General features: G+C 38.9%; 1 protein-coding gene across 1 annotated transcript in view; it reads left to right on the top strand.

Annotated features, from left to right (window-relative positions):
* The window catches only part of kcnh2b (potassium voltage-gated channel, subfamily H (eag-related), member 2b), a 258,122-nt gene that overhangs the window by 210,558 nt on the left and 24,840 nt on the right, over positions 1 to 22,724 (top strand). Inside the window, exon 7 of the mRNA XM_036217494.1 lies at positions 21,228 to 21,413. Coding sequence (XP_036073387.1) covers positions 21,228 to 21,413 — 186 coding nt within the window. The remainder of the gene's footprint in view (positions 1 to 21,227; positions 21,414 to 22,724) is intronic.

The following is a 22,724-nucleotide window of genomic DNA, read 5'->3' as shown; positions in this document are numbered from 1 at the left end:
TCTCTTTTTGACGCGCTCGAAGAGGCTGCAGTGCGAACCGCTGCATGACTACTACAGGTTTTGTGGTGATGCAAATAACTTCCTTCTCCATACGCTGTTATCGCTTGCCTTCTCTCCCACCAATCTTTCTCCTCCTATTATCCTCAGCAGAGCTTCTCATCTCTTTTGTGTGGGGTGTACTTTTTTTTTTCCTTCTCTCTCTCAGCAAAACACTTGGCAGGGTTCTTTCTCTCTCCCGCGTTCTGCCGCTCTTCCTCTCACAGCGGCGGCGGCGATACCAGCAGCAGCTGAGGCACGCCGGGGCTGGATCTCCAACAAACTGAAAGCCGCTCTCCTGTTGCCGGCGTCCACTGGCTCTCCGTTCTGCTCGTCCTCTTTGTGCTCATGTGCAGGAGGAAGGAGGAAATCTACCAGAATGCAACGGGAGAAGGATTTCAGGAATAAACTGTGAAGAAAAAGTGGTGCTGCACAAAGACAGTAAATGAGGATGAAAGGCAGAGCGGATTCTCCAGAGGTTTAACTGCGTCAGGCGGATCATTTACACCCTACTGAACTGATGTGAAAACCTCTTGATTCGAGGGAGAAGAATCCTCAGAGAAGGAGCGAGAATGAGAGGAACGCTCTTCTGTGGCTCATCTGACTGCTCCTCCAGGCATGAGATCACCTCCACACCACTCTGCACCTTCTGGGTCTGACCTCCTTGTTCTCGCACTACTTCACGGCGGGGTCCTTGCTTACAGTCTGAGCAGCTCACGGGGAGACCCTGACCCTGACCCCGACCCCTTCGCGGTGAGCGGCCGCCGAGGACCATGGTCTTGCCTTTGCTGCTGAAGGTCCTCAATGTCCTCCTGCGCCAGTCCACCTTCATCGAAGCTCCCGCCGCCCGTCTCTGCTGCCCTGCTGCTCTAATGCCGCGCCCACCCGGCCTGCCGCTGTCCTGCCGCCGTGAGTGGGAGGCGAAGGAGCACCCACAGCGCCTACCTGAGGGGAGAGAGGTGAGCCAGGAAGGAGCAACTCAAATGACGGGGACAGATGTAAACATTGCCCCAAACAAGGTCCTTTTATCTTAGAATTTGTGTTATAATAATCTGTGTATATATGCATTTGATTTAAATATTATGTCCAGCGATTTGACCTCTGAATTTGTACAACTACGGTATTTGATTCTGAGCTTCAAAGTTGGAAAAAGTATTTTATCATTTAAAGCGTTTTTCAAAAGAGATAAAACTACAGACTGTGTTGTTGAGAGGCTGTGGTGGAATGGAGGCTTTTGACAGACAAATCTTCATTTGCTTAAGCGTTGGTGTCCCTGCACCCATGCTGTTGTTGCTTTGCTTGGCCTGCAGCGTCTCTGCGCTGAACGGAGTCAGTCTCTATCATGTCATCTTCTTCAGCTGAACATTGAGGGCTGAATGAAGCTCAAAGCTGCTGCTCTGCATCTAATGTTTCCCATCAAAACAAGAACATCCACTGAAATACTTTAGATTTGTTGTGCTAGCAGCAGCTGCTCTTTAAAAAAAGTACATGAAGACCTAACGTATATGTGGACATTGTTATCTAATGCTTCAGTCACATGTCACAAAACACAAACGTGCTGCAACCAAATGCATTTTTTTTCATAAAATTCAGCTGGTTGACTGTGTGGCGGCATTTGTAAATGGGAGGGGTCAGTTGGACTTTTACATGTTGTGTGGTGGCTGTAGAAGTTGTTAGACAATTGTTACACAATTTTTCTCTAAAAGTTGACATCGGTGGCTCCCTGGGCACATTTTGCGGTCGCGCAGTGGCAGTCCAGTGACACACGGGGACGACGCCATTATGAAATGGGGCGACGGCTGGGTGGCCACAGGTAGCAGCGACTGTATGGCGACTGTCCATTTGCCAAGAGTATGCCGCTGTCTACTTCTATGACCAACCCAAGAATTTTCAAAGAAATCGGGTGGTGGCATTAAATCTTGAAGAGTCTGCCGGTGCCCCCCATCATGCAGTGGCAGCGGTATTTGTGACCGCACCATAAGCTGAAATGGCTGGGTCATTGTTTCCATTGTCTGTGGGAATCTGAACGTACTTTAGGGTAGTGGTGTGCTCCATGTCCCAGTTCTAGTTCACGGCACGGAGGTTGGGACCCTTGTTTTAATGGGAACAGACAAGCACGTCAAAAAGCGATGAGTTGGGGACACCCAAAATGTACATTTTTGATGTGGAGAATCCTTAACCAAATGTCAATATGTGATTGGGAGTAAAAATGTGTTGGTTCATGTGGCATTTTTCCAATGATGGACTATATATATACATATATATATGTATATATATATATATATATATGTATGTATATGTGTATGTATATGTATACATGTATCCGTATATATATACACATATATATATATATATATATATATATATATATGTGTATGTATGTGTATATGAATAAAGAAATAGAAGTGTTCTTTTTTCAAATCGTTGTAAATCCGGGGCAGATGAAAAAATGCTGTGTAAAAAAACCATACCTGTGACGTCAATAATACACATTGCTGGCCACAAGCACACCGCTCCATTTCTTTCTGATGAATCCACTTGTAGACAAATCGATCCATGAACGTCTTTGTCTTCCTCATCTGAGTTGGAATCTGGTTCAAATCTGTATGGTGATATTGCTCTCTATTTTTGTTGCACCCTTATTGTTAACTTGAAGTTGTGAGGGCTGTAAGCTAGCAGAAAAGCACATTAAACAGATGGATGATAGGAAGTGTCGGTAAGTTTACTCCACGGCAATGGTCACGCCTACACTTCAGATGCAGCACGTCCGTAGTTTCTCTACAGATTTGTTTATTTTCCACCAGCAGACAGTTTGCATCCATCTATAAGGGCAGTTGTGACTAAAACTTTAGTGCCGCTTTTATTTGTTCATTTGGGTAAAAGTGTCTGCTGCATAAACTGTTTGCCTCAACTTTTCCTCCCGCCATACATCTGGAGTTTTTCTTTTTTATTAAATAAATCAATTAGAAGCTAAGAATGATCCTCTTTAGGTTTGGTGTTCTGTTTCCAACTGCAGAAAGAATGTGAGACCGGCAGATCAATTAGTTTAGACTACAGGACCATAACCTGAGAGTGGTGTACAAATGGTCAAGTTCAGGGACTCGGGTGGTGCGAATGAGCTATCTTGGCCGGTGGTGTTTGTGATGCAGGAAGAACTCGAGCTCCTCTACATTAAGAGGTCCCAGTTGAGGTGGTTCAGACTTGCGGTTGGAATGCCACAAAAAAAAACACCTTTGTAGTGACATATCCACCCTCGAGGAGTTCCCCAGCGACTGAAAGTGACAGAATCCAGCCGAATCAATACTCAGAGTCGATGGGAGAAAACATTTCCTCCAACCTTTCCAGTTTGTGTTTTCATCATGATGTCATTCTAAAAAAAAAAAAACACAACTTTTTTAATAGGAACAAACTAGTTCCTTTACAGAAACTTGTCGCATTGATTTATTGTGTAATAAACCCCCTAAATGTAAGATGAATCCATATCATGAGGAATATGAAATGTGTGTGGTAAGTATGTTGTTATCCTTCCTGTAGATCACACGCTGGTACACTGACCTTAAGCTGCAGTTGCATCAAATTGCAAGTGACGCCTAAAAGCCCAGTGATCAAGATGGCAGCCGCCTTTGAGCCTCATTTGCCATCCAAATGAGATGCACGCTGCAGCTGAGGTCGACCCAAGCTCACTGACCAGAAACGCATCCACCCTTTACATAAAAGACAACTGAAAAATATACATACACTTGAGAGGATTGTGCTTTTCGAATCACGCAATAGATCAGCGGTCAGATATCCAGCCCCCTTTCAGCAGTTCTGCAGGGCATGTAGTCATGATGCAGACTGGCAGTCAGAAATCCAGCTCTGGCTGAGTTTCCCTCTCTTTCTGGCGTTCTCTGTCCCTCCCACACAGCTTTCAGACAGGACTTGTTTGACACCTGCAAGCACCCTTTAGTTTGAGTCTACCTGCTGGCAGCTTAAAAGTTACGCAAGACTTTGGCAAACCCAGAAATAGGACACTATGCAAAATGTTTCAGTTAGATTTCCTGTTTGTTGTCTACAGCTGGGTGCTAAATTCCAGTCCTTAGGGACCAGCGTCCGGTTTGTGGTGTACCTGGATCTTGTGTGTCTTTCCTTACAAAATGACATCTCTAGTTTGTGATATTTTCCAGTGATAAGAAAGAATGTTAGTAAATTGTTAGTTTCTATGATCTGAACTACTGAATTAGTGCTTGGTTCTCCCCTCTTCCCTCTGCTGCAGAAGTGTGGTGTCAGAGGTGAAGTGTGCCTCATGTAGCCTGATGGGACAGTGTGGCTCGTTAAAGGCCAACAAGTGGTCATCATCAGGTCCCTTCATGCTCTCTTTCCCACCCCCAGCTTTGTCTAATAGGGAGCACTTTGCAACTTTGAATGTTTGACATTCAAGTGGGGGTGGGTAAATGGGAAAAAGTAAGGAATGTGAACGAGCTAACTCGCACTACTTTTCTACTCCACCTTCTAAACAATCATACACATGAATAAACCAAAGATTTACCACGTTTAAGAAGGCAGGTAAAAATATATATATATATATAGTAGTATTTTACACACTATAAAGTGTATTTAAAGGCCTTACATTTATTCAGAAAGGGATGGCACGCCTTATAATTTCAAAGTGTCTTATGTTTCGATTAGTCGTGTTTACTGATGTCAACAGGATTTTGAGAAGTATATAACGCTCTGTCAAAATGTTCAGTTTCTTTTTTACTAATTTCAAACAAGGTTAGGGGTTATTGTGAAAACAATAACATGGCTAATGTGTAGTAGTGCTGGACTGATTTTTGCAACACACTCTCAGTAAAATGCGTACATATTCCACGACTTTGCACTCTGAAATACCGTGTATAATATACGCCAAACACGGTTTTTGCGAGCATATGATACGCAATGGTAGAGAATAGGTTGCGCCGGCGTACAATATACAGGACTTTTTAGGTTTCGTTTTGATCACGTGGTCAGAAATCCTCCGGCTCTTTTCTAAATGACGTTGTTCCCGGTTAAGGTTAGGATTACGGTTATGGTTAGGGTTAGAAAAGCAAATTGTTCATTTGTGGGGCTGTCTGTGATGCTCACGGCTCCACCAGGGGACGTGTCAAACGTGGAAAACAGACTTTAACACGTTTAGGACCGCGCGTATTATATGCACGCAAAAAACGGTTTTGGCGTATATTATACACAGTATTTCATTAAGTTTTAGCATAATCACAGTAACGTTATTTTAGTGGTATCAGTCTGATGTCTTACAAATTGCAAACCTGTTTTGGAGTTATTTTGATTATGCTAACATGGCTAACTTGTAGCATTGTTGGTTCGTGTTTTATTTTACATTACTAACAAGGTTAGGAGTTAGCATAGTCACAGTAATGTTTGTTTTAGTGGTATCAGTCTGTTGTCTTGCAAATTACAAACAAGTTTGGGTGTTATTGTGAATATACTAGCATAGCTAATGTGTTGCAGTGTTGGACTGTAATTTTTATGTTACTAACAGAGTTCAGACTTAACATAATCACAGCAATGTTTGTTTTAGCAGTATCAGTCTGTTGTCTTATGTGTTGCAAACAAGTTTAGGCGTTATTGTGGATTTGCGAACATGGATAACGTGTTCGACCATGTTTTTTTTATGTTACTAACAAGGTTAAGAGTTAGCATAGTCACAGTAGCAGTGTCTGCCTGTTTTTTACGATTTGCACTAAAGTTGGGTAATATTGTAAATACACTCACACGTGCAACTTTTGCATTCAAAAGTTTCAGTTCGTGTTATAAGTGTGCCACCAAACTGCCAAGCACATACAAGTGGGTCCATGCATGAAGTTTTACTTCCAGTTCAGGGTCAGCAAGTGAGTCAGAAGATCTCCAAACGGTCATCGAATTCAAGGCAATAAAAACTTGAATGATCACAGAATTACTGCAAAACAAGTCGTATTTCTGCAAGAAAGAGAGCTGACTGTGGCCCCGAAGAAGAACCGCTCATCGTGAAAAACATCTAGACGACGCCCAGCCTCAGCTAACTCTGCTACACCGTCATGTGATTTATTGTTATTTGAGGATTCCTAATGACCTGAATCTGCGTTGGTACGATACAAATGTCTGATTATAAGTTATAACCCGAAAAATGATAATTCACGTAAAGAATATGGTTTGGTAGTGCCGGGATGGGATTATATAAGTTCGCTTCTTCCCACTCCCTTTCAAGCGATCTATAATTTGACGTCTGGTTGTCCTGTCTGACATATCGTATGGATCTAAACCTCTGTTGATTGTATTACACATGCATTATTCTTGCTTTGATAGCTCTAGATCTATCCAATCACATCATTTTATTTGACTAACATGGTGTCTTCTACAGAGTTTCTTTAGCCAAACAGGCTCTTTTACCCTCGATTTTGCCTCTTTAACTAAAGAAAAATTAATTTTTAATCATTTTAAAAATAATTCATACTGTTTTTCAGCATTTATTACATTTTATTAGGTCAGATTTGGGAATTTATATCTGAGGATCTCCTTTCCTTTACACTAAACAGGCCTGTGTGATCTATGAATCCTCCGGAGCAAAATATTGGTAAAAAAAGTTTGAGTCTCTTTAAGATCTCTTTGTTATTCCAAAAAAAATGAAGCACATTTTACCTTGTGCTGCACAATGTTTTATATTGGAATTAACAGCAGTAGTAAGTAATGAAAAGAATGATGGCTCACCAAAGTAGACCTCATGTATAAGCAGAAGAAATAGTATTTTGAACTTTCAATGTTCATTTTTTCTTTTCCCTGTGCAAAAGGTTCCTTATTTTTTTCAAAACTCATGTGCTTTTGTGTAAAGTAATAGACAAAATTATTAATGAAAAATGCTATTTTGCCTTTGTATTTTAACATTTATATAAAAAAGAAAAACAAGAGTTTAGATAAAAATCGTAATCATAATGTAACTTCTGGCTGAACAAATCTGATACTTTTTAATTTTTTTTATTTTAGTTTCTGCTGCAAACATTTTAAACAAGCTGAACGCTACACTGACATAAATAAATACTGTTTTATTTTGGCTTTGCTGATCCTTCTGAGTTCTGCTAAAAGAGAAACGGGCTAAAAACTACAGAATTTCGGTGGCACAGAACTAAAACAAAGTCTGTGTCCGTCTCCAAGTACCGTCAATGCGAGGCAGAGACACTTGATCGGATAGTCTAGACCAATCAAGATGAACCCTCTTGTCTTCAATTGGACATTTGGTGGCACATATATCACTCTACACTGAAACTTATGAATATAAACTCAAAGATATGGAGAAAGTAAGATGAGGGACGATGCATCTGAAAACAATCTTGTTGCAAAAGCAAAAATATTTTTCCAAATCAAAGAAAAAGATTTTAAAAAGCAAACATTTAATATTTTTATTTGTAACTTTGAAAGTTTTATTTTTAAGCTGAGCATTTTTGTTTGGAATTTAGGACATTTTGATCTGAAAACTCACTTGATAAGAAAGAACCACAGGTATATCTTGCCAAAGGAGTCTAATGGGGGCAGTTCCTGTCTCCCACACTCATCCTGTATAACATGACTGAATCACTTTACAGAATCCCTGTTCCCACTGGAAGCTCCGAGCTGCTGTGAAAATCCCACGGTGAAGTTTCATCTTACAGATGGTACACGAGCCGATGAAACCCGTCACTGATGGAGTTTGGAACCAGTATTCACTGAGGGCTGTATCACTGCTGCAGGTGTCTTTTTCAGTGAAGGGCTTTTGTGAACATTCACATGTCTACTTTTCTATAGAACACGTGTCACAGGAAACCCAGTCCTCGATATTAATGAGCAAAGTGTCAAAAAAAAGGTTTAAAAAAAGTCAGACAGGATTCTGGCTCTGCTCAGATTAAGAACCCCAATGGGAGGATTTAATATGCAGCCCAGCCTCATCATCCAGCTGTAAGAAAGATGCATTTCCTGGTGATAGGAGACAAAAAAGAAACAGCTGCTGAGAAAAGAAGCACAGACGGGAAAAACACGTCACTGCCGAATCTGTCAGTATGGGGAGGAAATCATGTAAATCTTTGCCATTTACTCCCAGAAGTCCATCCATCCATCAATCACTACCTTGTCATACAATCTGTGACACATATCCTGATGGAGCCTCTTGTTGCTGTCAAGCTAAACCAGACTAAATATGGACAAATGACTAACAACAATTCTGCTTTGCCAGTTAAACATTGGATGGTTTTCAAAACATTGGAAGAGATTTCGTCTAAGCAAAATATTTCAACAACCGCAGATAAAGAAAATGACATAAATTAAGCTTTCAAACTATTTGCTTAAGAAATTTTATATAAGTAAGAAAAAGGTAAATTTCAAGAATGCAAGTAATGTCATTATAAATATACTGTATCTTTTGGTATTGTAATGACATCACATTATCTGAACCCGCTGAGTCTCTTTTGGGGTCAAGAGGCTGCTGGAGCCTATCCCAGATGCTTCCTGTTGAACCTAGACCAAGGGTGTCAAAGATAGAAAGTTTAATCAGGCCCATCATCACGTATGATGTACAGGTGATGCTATTGTACGGTGTCCTCTATGCAGGACTTAAGTTGCCTGTAAGGTACTGACTCTGGTGTGCAAGTGATATGTCAGTGCCCGGAGGACACCTATAGGACATCCACACAAACCACACTCTGATTGTCTAATATCAGCACTTAAAAAAAGGAAAAATCTGTATGACGATTAGGGATGGGCTGATATCATTTTTTCCGCCCGATACGATAACCGAAATTTTCCCTGCAACTGTGGCCGATAATTGCAGATACTGATATATAGTATAAACTTAGCTTCAATATTCGATGATTGTTATTTGCAAACACAAGCGATAGGTCTTCAAGATCACTTTAAAATAATAGGATAAAAAATGTCGACACTGCTTAGTGTAAATATTTTTTAAACTGTAAACATTCAACTTTAACTTTGTAGTCTTGCATAAAAATATGTTCCATCAGTTTGTTTATAGCTGGTTTAAACGTCGACTTTGGGATGAAGAGTTTTCCTTTAACGCCACAGTGGACGCTAACAACCGGACGCTAACAACCGGGCACTGTTAGCTGTGTCCGGCGTGTCAGATCCCAGCCAGCAAGGCCAAGTGGGCGACATTTGGTTTAAAAGTGCTCAGAAAATGTGGGCCCCAAATGGGTTTGTCCACAGTTTCTGTGGTGGCCCCACCTATGTTTGTCCACACTGGCTTAAGTGGGCACACAGTGGGTACGCTGGCTATGCTAGGCAGCCGCCCAGTGGACAGCAGAGCTCCCTAGCTTGCTACAGCGGTGCTCGCTAGCTTGATACAGCGGTGCTTGCTAGTGTAGCTCGCAACAGAGAAGCTTGCTAGCTTGCTACAGAAAAGCATGCTAGCTTGCTACACTGGAGTTTGCTAGCTCACTAAATGGGGGGTTGCTAGCTTGATAAAGATGAGTTCACTAGCATGCTACAGTAGAGCTCACTATTTCGATACAGCAGAGCTCGCTTTAACGGAGTTCACTAGCATGCTACGCTGTTTCTACAGCATCACTAAGCGGTTTACAATCTTACATTGTTGTACATGCCCCCGTACAATTTCCTCCCTTTTTTTGCCCACAAACAACTCATATCCACCCGTATGTGCGGTTGTGACAAAGAGTAGCATGTGTAGTGATCACCAGACTCTGGTTGGCTGCCACGTCCAGGCTCTGCATGTCAACAGCAGTGGGTCACATAAGGATCACAGGCATAATGTCCAATGAGCAAAATGTGTTTATGGTATGTCCCCATACAGCTTCACACATCAGCATCTTTTCTCCAAAGCGGCCCGCTTCCTCAGTTTGAACCTAATGCACGGTGGCACCGTCTGATCACATGCGGCTCCCCGTAAAGCCTCATGGAATCTCATCAGTCTCCGACGATGGGAACTCTGACGTCAGTGAAGGCCGTTCTGCTGCTTTCAGAAAATGAAATTCGCTATTTTTTTCTGTTAACTGCAAATCTAGATGATATTTCAACAAAGAAAAATGAGCTGAAAGGGAGTTTCTGTTGCGCCACAGTTGTTGCCCTTAAGAGAACATTGTCTTCAAGTTGATTTCTGCCAGATGAAAGCAGTTTTCAGTGTGGAAGCACACAGGCAGCACAGAGATTAAACACTTAAGCTGAGAGCCGACACCCAAGACTCTGGAGACTTCTGGAGCTGTAGATTAACAAAATTCTGGTGGATTTGTGCGTGTGTGCACAAAAGCATATGTCAGCTTCCCCGGAGCAGCTTCGCGTGTGCTGTTACCTCACCGCTTTTATGTCAAGTCGCCTCTTATTTGGGAAGAGGCAAAAATGGACAGAGCGAGCGAGAGTGAAAGAGGCCTGGAGGCGGAGGCAAATCTGAACAGGATAAACGATGAGGGGGATGAGAGGAAGACGAAAAAAGATTTACATCTGTGGAGGCACTGTTTTACCTGCACTTGATGGTGCTGATTAATACTGGAGATGAGAGCAGCGTGAAGACGACGGCGCATGAGGGGGTCTGTCCTTTTGTTGTGTCGTAATAGAAACTGTCAAACAGACAAAAGATCTGGTGGCAGGCATAGATCAGGTGGACGTAAACACCTTCATAACAAGCACGCATACATAATCTAAATTAAATTACATCCATTTACTGTGCGGTTACAGAAATTGGAAGTCTTGTATTTCACACTTTTAATGTCATGATATAAATACCTGACACCAATCATCCTCTGAGAGAGAGCAGTCATTTTGTAAATTTAGTCGATTCATGAAGAGCAAATTCATCATTGAGGCGTCATCATCAAGAGGCAGGAAACTCAAGTGGAGCTCAGAATATTACTATTGTTATAGCACATGGTATGGGGTCAAGTCAGGATCAACCTAAAGTGAACAAAAACAGATGAAAAACTTGAAAAATAGACATTGTAACTGAAAAAAAGAAAAATTAAAAACTGAAAAAAGATTGAAAATTTGAAAACAAGACATTGTAAATTTGAAAAAAAAGAAAATTTGAAAAAAAGAAAAATAAAAAAAACTAAAACCTTGAAATAAATCTTAAAAATGTGAAAAAATTGAACATTTGAAATAAAAAAAAACTTTAAATGTAAAAATTACTGATTAAAAAAATCCATTAGTAACAGTGTTTTTTTTATTTTCTTTTTTCTTTTCTGAATCTTCACTTTCAGTCCTCAGTTTTACAGTTTCAATTCAGATTTTCGAGTTTTCACTGTTGAGCTGAGCCTAATTTTACATGGGGGTGGGGCTTTGAGCTTAATAGCTACCCAAAAATTAAAGAAAAAAATTCTAATTTTCAAGTTTTTTATTTTTTTTTATTTTCAAAACTTTTTTTTTAAAACTTAAGGTTTATTTTCTTCAAATTTTTAAAAATTTGTTTTCAGTTACAATGTCTATTTTTCAAGTTTTCAATCTGTTTTAATGTTCACTTTAAGCTGATCCTGATTGACCCCATAACATCGTAGCATTTGATAAACAAGAATTGAGATGAATTGTAACTGCTACAACAGGAGAACAAAGACAAATTCAAAACCACTATACTAGAAAATCTATAATTACAGATTCAAGTTTGTACTGAAAAAAAATCATATTTGTGGATGAAACATGGGGAATGTGTTCACTAAAGAGTGAAAGTCCCACTATAATCATATTTTAATCTATCACAAAAGCATCCCCAGTGGTCTTTTAATTATGATTATGTCGCTTAAGGCAAAATCCAAAAGCTTTCTAGGACATAGTTTCTGCAGAGTGGCAAAAATTCACCACTTAGTTGTGGTTGACAGTGAGTCAGCCTGCCTCTAATTCATGTCATCCATCTGTTTCCCACTAGATTACAGTCCCTCACAACCCTAAGCTAACATCTTTCAGCGCAACAAACATTGAGAACAGGGAGTCCAACCACCGTAATTTCTACATCACAAAAATGATCTTCAAACAGAATTTCTTCGTCTGCTTTGAGATTAATTTTCTCGATCTATTATCAGAAAAGTGCCACAAGAACATGTTAAAAAAAGTTTCCATCTGAAGGAATCTCCAAGAGAAACTCTATTGGCCAAAAATGTCCCACATCAGTCTTTGCCAACAGAAACCTAAAACACTCTCTACATCCATGAAAGTCATGGCTCAGGGTCACCCTACAGAGATAGGACCACCCCATTTGTTAGGACGAAAAATAAATAAATATATTCTTCCTGTTAATTGAAAAATCTGCTGTAATGTGATCCAACACACGTCAGCACGTCAAATATGTACCATGTAAGAGTGAACATTCTGTCTTTCCCTTTCATCATAAATTTTAGGCTTCATATTTTTAGTGATTCTTACCTCAACCTATGTGCCAAGGTTATAAAAATCCTTTAAAAATCATTCTTCTCTTTTTGCTGGACAAGTTATCCTAATAATATCTGCCTCGGCTCTTATCTGTCCTGTTTTCAAGGATTTGTTTCCTGCTGCTTGTTTCATTAACTCTCCAAGTTTAAAAAAAAAGTAAAAGGAAACATTTCTTTGTAAAATAAACTAATGTTAAAACAAATAAGTATATGTTTGTAATCGTGGCAATCTAAGGCCACATAAACAGTGAGGAGGTGTGGTATGGTTTGGCATTTGGCGTTCACACTGGACTGTTGGTACTCAATATGTGAAATGGTGAAGCGGTGCAAATATGTTGAATCTTGCTCCAGGCTTTTTCTTTCACAGCTCTATTCAGATATATAAACTACTTGGGGTCTTAGAATTCCAGCCAAACCACAGCTATTAATTAGTCCTTCATGATCAATTCTGACGTCTTTTGAAAATGATGCCACTCATACATCACTACCAAAGTTGAGTACTTGATTGGTCAAAGTTGAACTGGTTTAACTTTTAGTATGCGTTTAATTTTTTTGTATGTAGAACCCAAAAACAGACTTAAATTCGAGTAGTGACCCTTGAACGTGAGAGTCCAAAACGCCCATATCCGTGCATTTACATGGACTTTCCATTGGAGATGGTCACTCGAACTCGCATTTCTGAGCTCAGTGGAAGTTCTGTAGATAATAAGAAACTCAAAGTCTGTAGACTTTCTGTAAACTGCAAAAAACATGTTATGAAGTTCAGCCAAAATTAACTACTAAATTCTTAATAGTAAAACTTCAATAACTTTTTTTTTCATCCTGAAGTATTCTGACTCACTACCACACTGGCTGCAGGGATACTTTTACTCAACAGTCAGGACGTGATGGTATTAGTAAATCTGTATCAAACTGAAGTCTTTGTTTTTGCTGCAGTGCCCTTGTCTCGCTTGTCGTTGCGTTTACATCAGAAAGTGAAGGCTGTAAAATTTTTATGAGCATCTTCTGTTGTTTGTGTTTCTGCTCTCTGACCGTAGACATTTGACTGTGTTTTGAGTATTTACCGGCTTCTGAACGTGGAATCTTAATCGTGCTTTTATTTAACATTTAAAGCTTAACAACTTAAATGAACTGGAAAAAAACAGGTTTTGAAAGAAACATTATGCTAAAAAAAATGAAATAAATCTGAATAAAACAAACAGAATTAATGTTTAACCAGGTTTCAGCTCCAAATGTTCGCCATCAGGAGCAGTTTGTTATGACAAAATGATGCTGAGTATAGCTAGCACGATGACTCAGCAGTAAAAATGAAGTGACTTTGTTTTTATAATTCATAAATATTTCTTAATTTAACCATTTGAATAAAGCAGATTTAAACAAAACATTGTAAATGTACAAAAGAGACAAACGGATTTGAAAAAATACTAAGTCTAATCAACATAAGACATTATAACTTGTTAAAATCTGTGTTTTATGTCCAGATTCCATTTGACTTTATTAACCTTTACCTGGGTCATGTTACAGCTCTAGATCATAGGACAAATAAAAAGTTTATAAAAAAAAAAAGCTATAACAAGAAAGTGGAAGAACCCAGCTCCTTCAACATTAGACACAATATACGAAATCTTTCAAATGGAAAAATTGACACGTTCACTTAAAATTCAAAAGGAAAAATGTCACCAAATTTGGTCTAAATTTATTGAACACATTTCCCCATATAGAGCGGGCTTTGAAGGAGCTCTTTTGTATGTAATGACTGAATGAAAGGCTTCCACACGTTACCCAAAGTTAAATATTTGTTTGAAAACTATAAGTATACCCCTGTTTAGTTTTTTCTTTCTCTGTGTGGATTTTTTTTGTTCTTTTTACTTATTGGTGATGTTCTTGCCTCAACTTGTTCTCTTTTTCAAACTTACGGACAACAAAAAAGAACGACTGAAAAGGACCGCCTGAAAAACCTCTATGGTGAATATTAAAGCTCTTGTGCATTGAATTTTTTTTAAATAAAAAAAAATGACGTTACCTTTCAATCAATCCTTATCTTGTGATGGATTTACTGTATTTTCGCACTAGGCGCACTAGATTATAAGGCATACCATTAATGAATGGTCAATTTTTGAACCTATTTCATAAATAATGCACACTGAACTGTAAGATGCAATAAACGAGACAACAGAGTAAAAGGTAAGTCCATCAGTCAGAGTTTATTAACTGTGTTCACAGTACCTCCTCAACTTGTTTGTGACACGCTACACTTAAGCCACGTTACAAGCATTAGCTAGCATATTTACATTATCGGTTAACTCCAAATTTTGTTTGCAAAGCGTCAAAAAGCTGACTTAAACTGCTAAAACAAACGTTACTGTAACTATGCTAACTCCCACAAAAACAAAAAACGCAGAGCGACTCTGCTACACGTTAGCCATGTTAGCGTGTTTCCAATACCTGACTTCCACCCTTGTTTGCAACATGTAAAAAAAAAAAAAACAGACCAGTACCGCTAAAACTAAACAAATGTTACCGTGACTAAGCTAACTCCAAACCTTGTTTGGAACAAGAATAAAAACAGTTCAACACTGCTACGCGTTAGCATCATTAGCATTTTTACTTGTTTGCAAGTTCTAAGAAAAACAAAGCAACTGACTGATTTGGACAGACCTCCATGTTCCTTTCAAAATTAGTTTGACATCAGTAAACAACCAGAGTTAATCCATAAAGAAGGCACTCCAGATTATAAGGTCAAATTTTCATATAAAAAATTAAGGTTTTCAGTGTCTCTTAGAGCGAAAAATACCATATATTAATCGTTGTTGAACTTTTATTTATCCAGATAGGTTTATTGAGAACAATTTCTTATTTACACTGTCAACCGGTGTTAGTTTAATGAATCATCTGTCTTCTTTTTGCCAAATTCATCCCATAGAAAAGTTTTAAGTCTTCTGTGCTAGCTCACCAAAAACAGCAGATTCATGCTAAAAAGAGTGATCTTCTCATCACTTTCTCTTTTCTTTTTATCTTTTTTTAGTGAATCACACATACTGTACATGAAAACGTTTTCAAAAAATGTGCAGATATGAATATATCTCCTGTCACTTGTGACGTTTAGTGTTTTCAGGATGCATTCTGTTACAATGAACCACACAGGTTTGTAGGAAGTCAGAAGTTTTAAACCCTAGCTCCTTTCACGTAATCGTTTCAAACCTTTTGGGAGAATTTAATGGGTAATTATTGAAGTTCTTTGCAGCTGAGAAAGGAAAGAAATTGAACACTCACTTTGAAATAAATCCAGTTTGTCAGAGGCTTTTCTGCAAATCCACTCCGTTTCAGGGATAAATGTTAGCTCTTTCTGATGACGGTGCTGCCTGCCAGGACAGTCCACTCTGTCCTGTTGACCGGAGCGAAAAGCCTGTTGTGAGTGAAGTGATTAAAAAAGAACAGTTATTTGGTCTGCCCCATTGCTCCAACCCTTCAGCCTTTAGCACTGTTCTCAAACATGACTTTCCTCTCTTTATAGAGAAATGTGTCTTGACATTTATAAGTTTAACTGTCCTAGCAGCAATGATGTTTAGTTTCACACAGATGGCTGGAAAAAAGCCTTGAGTCAGTCCAGGAGGGGTTTACAGCAGAGACGGCACATGGTGGAACTAAAGGGGATATGGAAATGTTAAAACTTAACCTGAATCACACAATCTACACGGGATGGCTTTTTGCTGCAGTTGGCACAAAATAAACTTCAAATCTGAGATACTGAGTGTAACAAAACATATTCCTCCATTTAGCAGGTATTTGTTTTCTGTTTAAAGAAGATTAATTCCTATTGAACTTGTCACACAAGTTGTTTTGTGTTTAGCATAATTATGATTTATAGGTAACAGTGTAACTGCAAAATTGTGTTTTAAATAAAGTTTTGCACTTGTGTAATGGAAACACAGCTATAAGCTATTAATAGGAGTGTAGCTGATCACAAAACTCACAGTTTGGATCAGTAAAAAAAACAAAAGCAAAAAACAACAAGATAAAAGCCTAAATTAATTATTGGAAAAAACCTCAACATTTACATATATATACATTTATATATATATATATATATTAAAAAATATAATGGTTGCTCGTTGAGGCCTGTTTATTAAAACAAACATCTTTAAACTTTGAACACAAACAAAATGTTAAAACATGTTATTTCTAAATAAATCTACATGTCTTGAGACCAAATCTGCAAAAACTGAGAGGAAAGAATGCTTAAAAATAGTGTTGAAAATACCAAATCTACCTGGAGTACCCCTTAAAATGCAAATGTTCTCTTGTTCCACCCCTCTAGTGTCCAAATTAAATAGTAAATAAAACACTTAAGATTAAACTTAAAATATTTTTTTGTATTAATTGTTCTATTGAAACTAACTGTGGAAACATTTCAATATTTAAAATAATAACTGTTATCCGTAAAGCATGACGCTGCCGTGCCTGCTTTTTCTGGCGATTCCTCGCAATTTTTTTTGCCAAATTTTTGGTATTTAAAGTCTGCAACACAAAACACCCTGCTGCCACACCACTACACCCGATGCTAAAATCACGCCTCAGAGTGATTGCATTTGTACATCGTCTTAGCATTGAAACTAGACGCCTCTAAAGCTCAAATCGTGTTTGGAATGTATCAAGTTTGAAATGCTAAAGAGTTGCTTAAATCGTACAATATTGCACAAAATATCACCCACATTGTATAGTTAGTGTTAAGATTGACGTATCATAAATAAACCTGTGGTTCATCTTACACTTACTGCTGGACAGTCCTGTCTCCTGCGTTTGTGTCCTTCCCCACCATCCCTGACAGATGTTGGACTGTCAAATATCTGTCAAAGTAAATGTGTTCTACAGTGAGGAAAATGCACCTGTTTTGGTCGTGTTGCCGTCAATTACATAATGCTTTAGTTCCTGTAACTTCCGCTCCTCTCCCAGTAACAGTAAATTGTTTGAGTTCTGTCCGTGCCATGCATTGGGATGTGTCGGCGGCTGAAGCTCAGTCTGGACCCTCTTCTGGTTATGTCATTGGCCCCGTGGGTTTGTTCTGCCCTTGCTTGCAGCGCCGCAGCAGAGCTTCAGCTGTTCGCTGTGGTTCTGGTAGCAGTGACACAAGTCAGTCTGTGCTAAAGCAGCTATGTGCTGACAGACTCCTGCTTTCATCCATAACAAGCCGCTGTCGACTATCTGCACTACTTCCACTAAAGCTGCTTAATGCACAATAATAGCGAGGATTTGATTGTGTGTTTGTGAATGTTTGCTCTGGTGTGAAGGTGCTGGCGTAGAAACACAAGTGCAGTCATGGCAGTGGTGGCTGTGTGTTCTTGTGCAACCCTCTTGTGTGACTTTGCGTGCTCGTGTTTGTGTGCTTCTGTACATCGAGCATGTATGTGTGGGCAATGGCATGCCTTGGAGGGAAACCTTAAGAGGGTCAGTGCCTTCAGAACAGTTCTCATCATCTTCAGTGGACTCTGGCTCTATCGCTGTAATAGCAAACAACACAGTTGTTGTGGTCACTCAAGGCAAAGCGTATGTGATAAAGGGCTATGTTGGCTGTGTTTAATGAGCCCTCTTGTACTGAGCAGGCGTGTGTGCACGGTTTTCACTCTTTTCGGTGCTCTGCTGATTGTCCCATCTGGGCATGGCCCTTGGGAGGGAACCGTTCAACATGGCTGCAGCTGCCACTCATGAGACTGTACTCATACTGTAACTGTGAAGAGTGGACACTTGATTTCCACAGGGGTGGCTGTAGCCCTCCAAAGAATCAATGAACCATGGATATAAAGTTCTGGCATCGTTGCGGGTTTTGGAATGACTGTGCAAACTTGATTTCTTTGTGAAGGAAAAATGAATGAAGAGGCCTGGGTTTCTGCTGGTACCATCTAAGGCAGGTTAGAAGTGTGACTCAGATCTCTGTCATATATACAGTATATATATATATATATATATATATATATATATATATATTCATTCATCTTCTTGTTTGCTTTGTCCCTTTCGGAGTCATGGGGTTCCGGAGCCTAACCCGGCTATTGATGGGCGAAGGCGGGGTTCACCCTGGACAGGTCTCCAGTCTGTTGCAGTATATTTGTATATATATATATATATATATATATATATATATTTAATTTAGTTTTTTTTAATTCTGTGTAAAATGAACTTTTAGAAGGCAATTTCAGATGTCAAGATGTTGTGAATGGCCAACTAATAGGTATCGCAATACGCGTGTACTGATACGATACACATCCCGATTTATCCTGGGACAGTACCATACATTATTTTACTTTTTTTTTTTTGACTTAAGAATTATCCTAATACATTTTTCACAAAAATAAAATTGTTAAATACATGTTATTTAATGATCAGAACAATAAACACTGCAACTGTATATACAAGTATACGCCATTTAACATTTGTATGTCATAGGCAAGTACTCAAGCAGATCCATGGCACTTTTATTTTAGTAATTTATTAAATATTTACTTGGAAAACAAAGTATGCAAGTAAACGTGTACTGGACTACATGTTTGCTTCTAAATAATCAAACAAATGTTGCCCTGGCTGTATTTTTAATCAAAACAAATATCATCTGAATCGATATTTTCTTATACCCTTACTGGATATTAACTGTCCGATTTGCATTTTCTATCCTTACTAATGCTTGAGATGAAAATGTTTTGATTTTCTTTTTTGGTTTCGATTCCCACTTTTCTGGACAGTCATGCTATCAAATTTAGAAAAATATTTCTTTAAGAATAATAATGCCTGCATGCAGAAATGAACTTAAAGAATGGACAAATAAACATCAAATAAAGAAACAACAACACAGAATTTCAAATTAAAATTTTGAACAAACAAAATCAAAATGGAATAAATAAAAGACAGACAATGTCTAAAATGGAACATATTTCTATTGTTGGTTCACTGTCTCTGATTTTTCTATTGTCCTTTTAAAAACGAGGCAAATGGGATTGTTCTATTTTAGTCTATTAACTACTTTAAATTGCATCTACTCAAATTCTTATTTCTAGGATTGTTGTCACTTTAAAGTGTCATTTCATCTGAACATTCAGTATAAATCCATTTGAACTGAGTCAGAGGCAGCATCAGGGATGAGTAATTCATTGCTGTTACTGAGAAACAAAATCCTACAGGTTTCAAGTTGACAAAATTCACCCAAAATCCCCATAATTGCCACTAATCTCAGGAGTTGCTCTATAGTCTGAAAGGCCACTTAATATATCAACACAGATGCCAGGTTTTACTTTTTGTCTTTTAATTTTTAGTGGGTATAAGCATGAGTGAGTTCAATATCTGAGGCTCAACATAGGGCTAAACCCTTGTTTTAGGTACGAGTGAAATACTTACATTGCTAAGCCGGTTCCTGGTCAGAGCAGATCAAATGTAAATTCTGATCTATTCTACGCCCTGGTTGAGTTATTGGTTCAGCTCTAAATATTACTTTCTTCAGCATAAACTACTAGAAACAGTTGGGTTTTGTCCTCCTTTATGTCCTCCCGCTATTTTTCGAATGTGCTGCTCTATCAATTTACAGTTTGTGGTTTGCTTCATGTTGACTGTAACTATTGACTGTACATGAGAGCTCCTGATTGGTGAGAGACGAGAGTGGTTTCCATAAAAATGTTGATTCAGATCAAACAGCTTACTTGTGACGTCTGGCACATACGTGGTAAAACCCATATCATGAAAATTTGGTGACTGGAATTGACTTTCTGTCATTTCCAAGGACTGTCTGTCCATTATACATTCAGTAGGTGTAATCAGATTACTGCAACATGAGTAGTTTTCTTTTCTTGAGGCCCTCTGGGCTTTATGAAAATCACTTAGAAGACAGCTGCTCTTTTGAGTAGCTTCTTCAGTTCTGTAAAAGCGTGACTCGTCACAGACATATAAAGATGACAGAACTTTCTGACGCATTTTCCCCTTTTATTTTTTATATATTGCTACAAAAGTTGACTACCAGTTAGCCTACTTTAGCTCCGAGTTAGCTTACCTGTTTTTGTTACGTTATCCTCCTGTTATCAACTAATTTTAATGGACAAGTTTTCTTTTTCTTTGTTTTTTTTTTTTATATACCTAATGAGTAAAGTGGCATGTCTTCTACTTCTTTTAGGGCTGTTTTCCACCACTTTTGGTGCTGCATTGTTTACACAATCAGCTATTGTAGCCTGACAACCACAAAATGCAGTCAGAAATCGCTTTATTTTGATCTGTTTTACTCAATTTTCAACAGGGCTGTCAATATAATTGTCTTGTTATGGGATCAGTGACATTCTAAAAAGTTTCTTTTATGTTTTAGTTTATTAAATAAACTAACAGTTTGAACATCGATGTCCCGGGACTCGATGTATAAGCCTGTAAAGTTTCTTTGACAGTTTCTTAACAAGAGAAACTGTAATGTAATATTCTAAAGAGACATGTTAAACATAAAACTAAATGTTGTATTTATATTATTTTCTGCAAAGTTGTGCACAAAATATTCCATTAATTTATGCACAACTTTGAATTTATAAATACAAATTTGTCTTTATGAATATAACTTTTTTCTCCATGAATACCTTTTTTCTACGGCTATCTTACCCCAAACAAGTTTATCAAAAGAAAAGAGGAATTTAATCTGGGGTTCTTGTATGTTTTGGTAACAACTGAGATAAGACCAGATCAAGTCAAAGGAGCAGTACTGGTGCTGTGTCAGTTGATCATCATGTTGGTGAAGAGTTTGACTCTATCTACCCCAGTGGATTGTAATCTGTGCTGGACTGATCCGTTGTCATTCCCCGTTTATCACAGGTGCTGTCTCTGGGTGCAGACGTGTTACCCGAGTACAAACTTCAAGCTCCCCGCATCCACAAGTGGACGGTGTTGCACTACAGCCCCTTCAAGGCTGTGTGGGACTGGCTGATCCTGCTGCTGGTCATCTACACCGCCATCCTGACACCTTACTCAGCTGCATTCCTCCTCAACGACCAGGTGGGCGTGGCCATGTATACTAGTCGTAAAGCAAAACAGAAAGATACTGCACTTTTTTCTTACTTCCATTTTTTATTCACCTCTGTTCCGAGTTATAAGCCCTGTTTTGTATGCTATGTCCATAAGCTGCATTTACATGCAAAACATTTTGGTGCTTTTATTGTGAAGTACGCCACAAATGAAGATAAATTGGATTGGACACGGAAAAGCATTTAATTTAACTGAGCATCTGCAGATGTCTTCATTGATTTAGAATGATTTATAGCAATAAAGCCAAAATGTAATAAAAAAAATCAAAACAAAGCAGAACTGTAATTACTTCATTCCTGCAATGTGAAAAACTATGATTTATTTTATGCAAAAGCCTCATAGCTACTTGAGACTTAGAATCTACCTCACATGTTGTTGTTGGTCGTGTTTTCTTCTTTAAGAGTAGGCGAATATTCCTTAGAGTACCCTTTGATTATCATTTGCTCTATTTTCAAAACATTCTCAGTGACCTTTTAACCTTTTGACACCTGATGCGTCCCCAGTGACGCTTAGACAAATCTTTAACAACCGTTAACACGATCAAAATAATTACATGATGTAAATCAAAGAACATAAACACTGGAGCTCCAGTGCTAAAGAGTTAAGTATGATTATGGTGTTTTAATTAAAGATAAAAAAATGTCATTTTGTATAGAAATAGTTTCTGCAGAGTGGTAGGAGTTTATTAAACTTTGGCCTCTGGGTTGTGGGCGGGACTGTTGGCGCAGAGCAATCCCAACGCTGAGAGCTCTTTGTTTCCACTTCCTCCCATTGAACTTCTGACATCACAAATTGGGGCTAGGTCCGAATCCCCTCCCCCACTCACCATATAGTGAGATATATACGTGTTCGCCATTCTCTAGTGCTGTCTGAATCTACAATTCACAAATTTAGTGAACTAGAAATTTTCCAGACATCTATGCGGAAAGAAGATCGGACCGTGAGATCGAAAGGCGGATTGGAGCGACGTCCGCTATTATGCGGTCGCTGTACCGGTCCGTTGTGGTGAAAAGGGAGCTGAGCCAGAAAGCAAAGCTCTCGATTTACCGGTCGATCTTCGTTCCTGTACTCACCTATGGTCATGAGCTCTGGGTCGTGACCGAAAGAACGAGATCCCGACTACAAGCGGCTGAAATGAGTTTTCTCCGCAGGGTGGCTGGACGCTCCCTTAGAGATAAGGAGGGAAGCTCAGTCACCTAGAGAGAGCTCGGAGTAGAGCCGCTTCTCCTCCGCATCGAGAGAAGCCAGTTGAGGTGGCTCGGGCATCTGATCCGGATGCCTCCCGGA

The sequence above is a fragment of the Oryzias melastigma genome, linkage group LG20 (assembly GCF_002922805.2).
Source record: "Oryzias melastigma strain HK-1 linkage group LG20, ASM292280v2, whole genome shotgun sequence".
Lineage (NCBI taxonomy): Eukaryota > Metazoa > Chordata > Actinopteri > Beloniformes > Adrianichthyidae > Oryzias > Oryzias melastigma.
The sequence above is the reverse complement of the archived record's forward strand: the minus strand, read 5'-3'. Positions and strand labels throughout refer to the sequence as shown.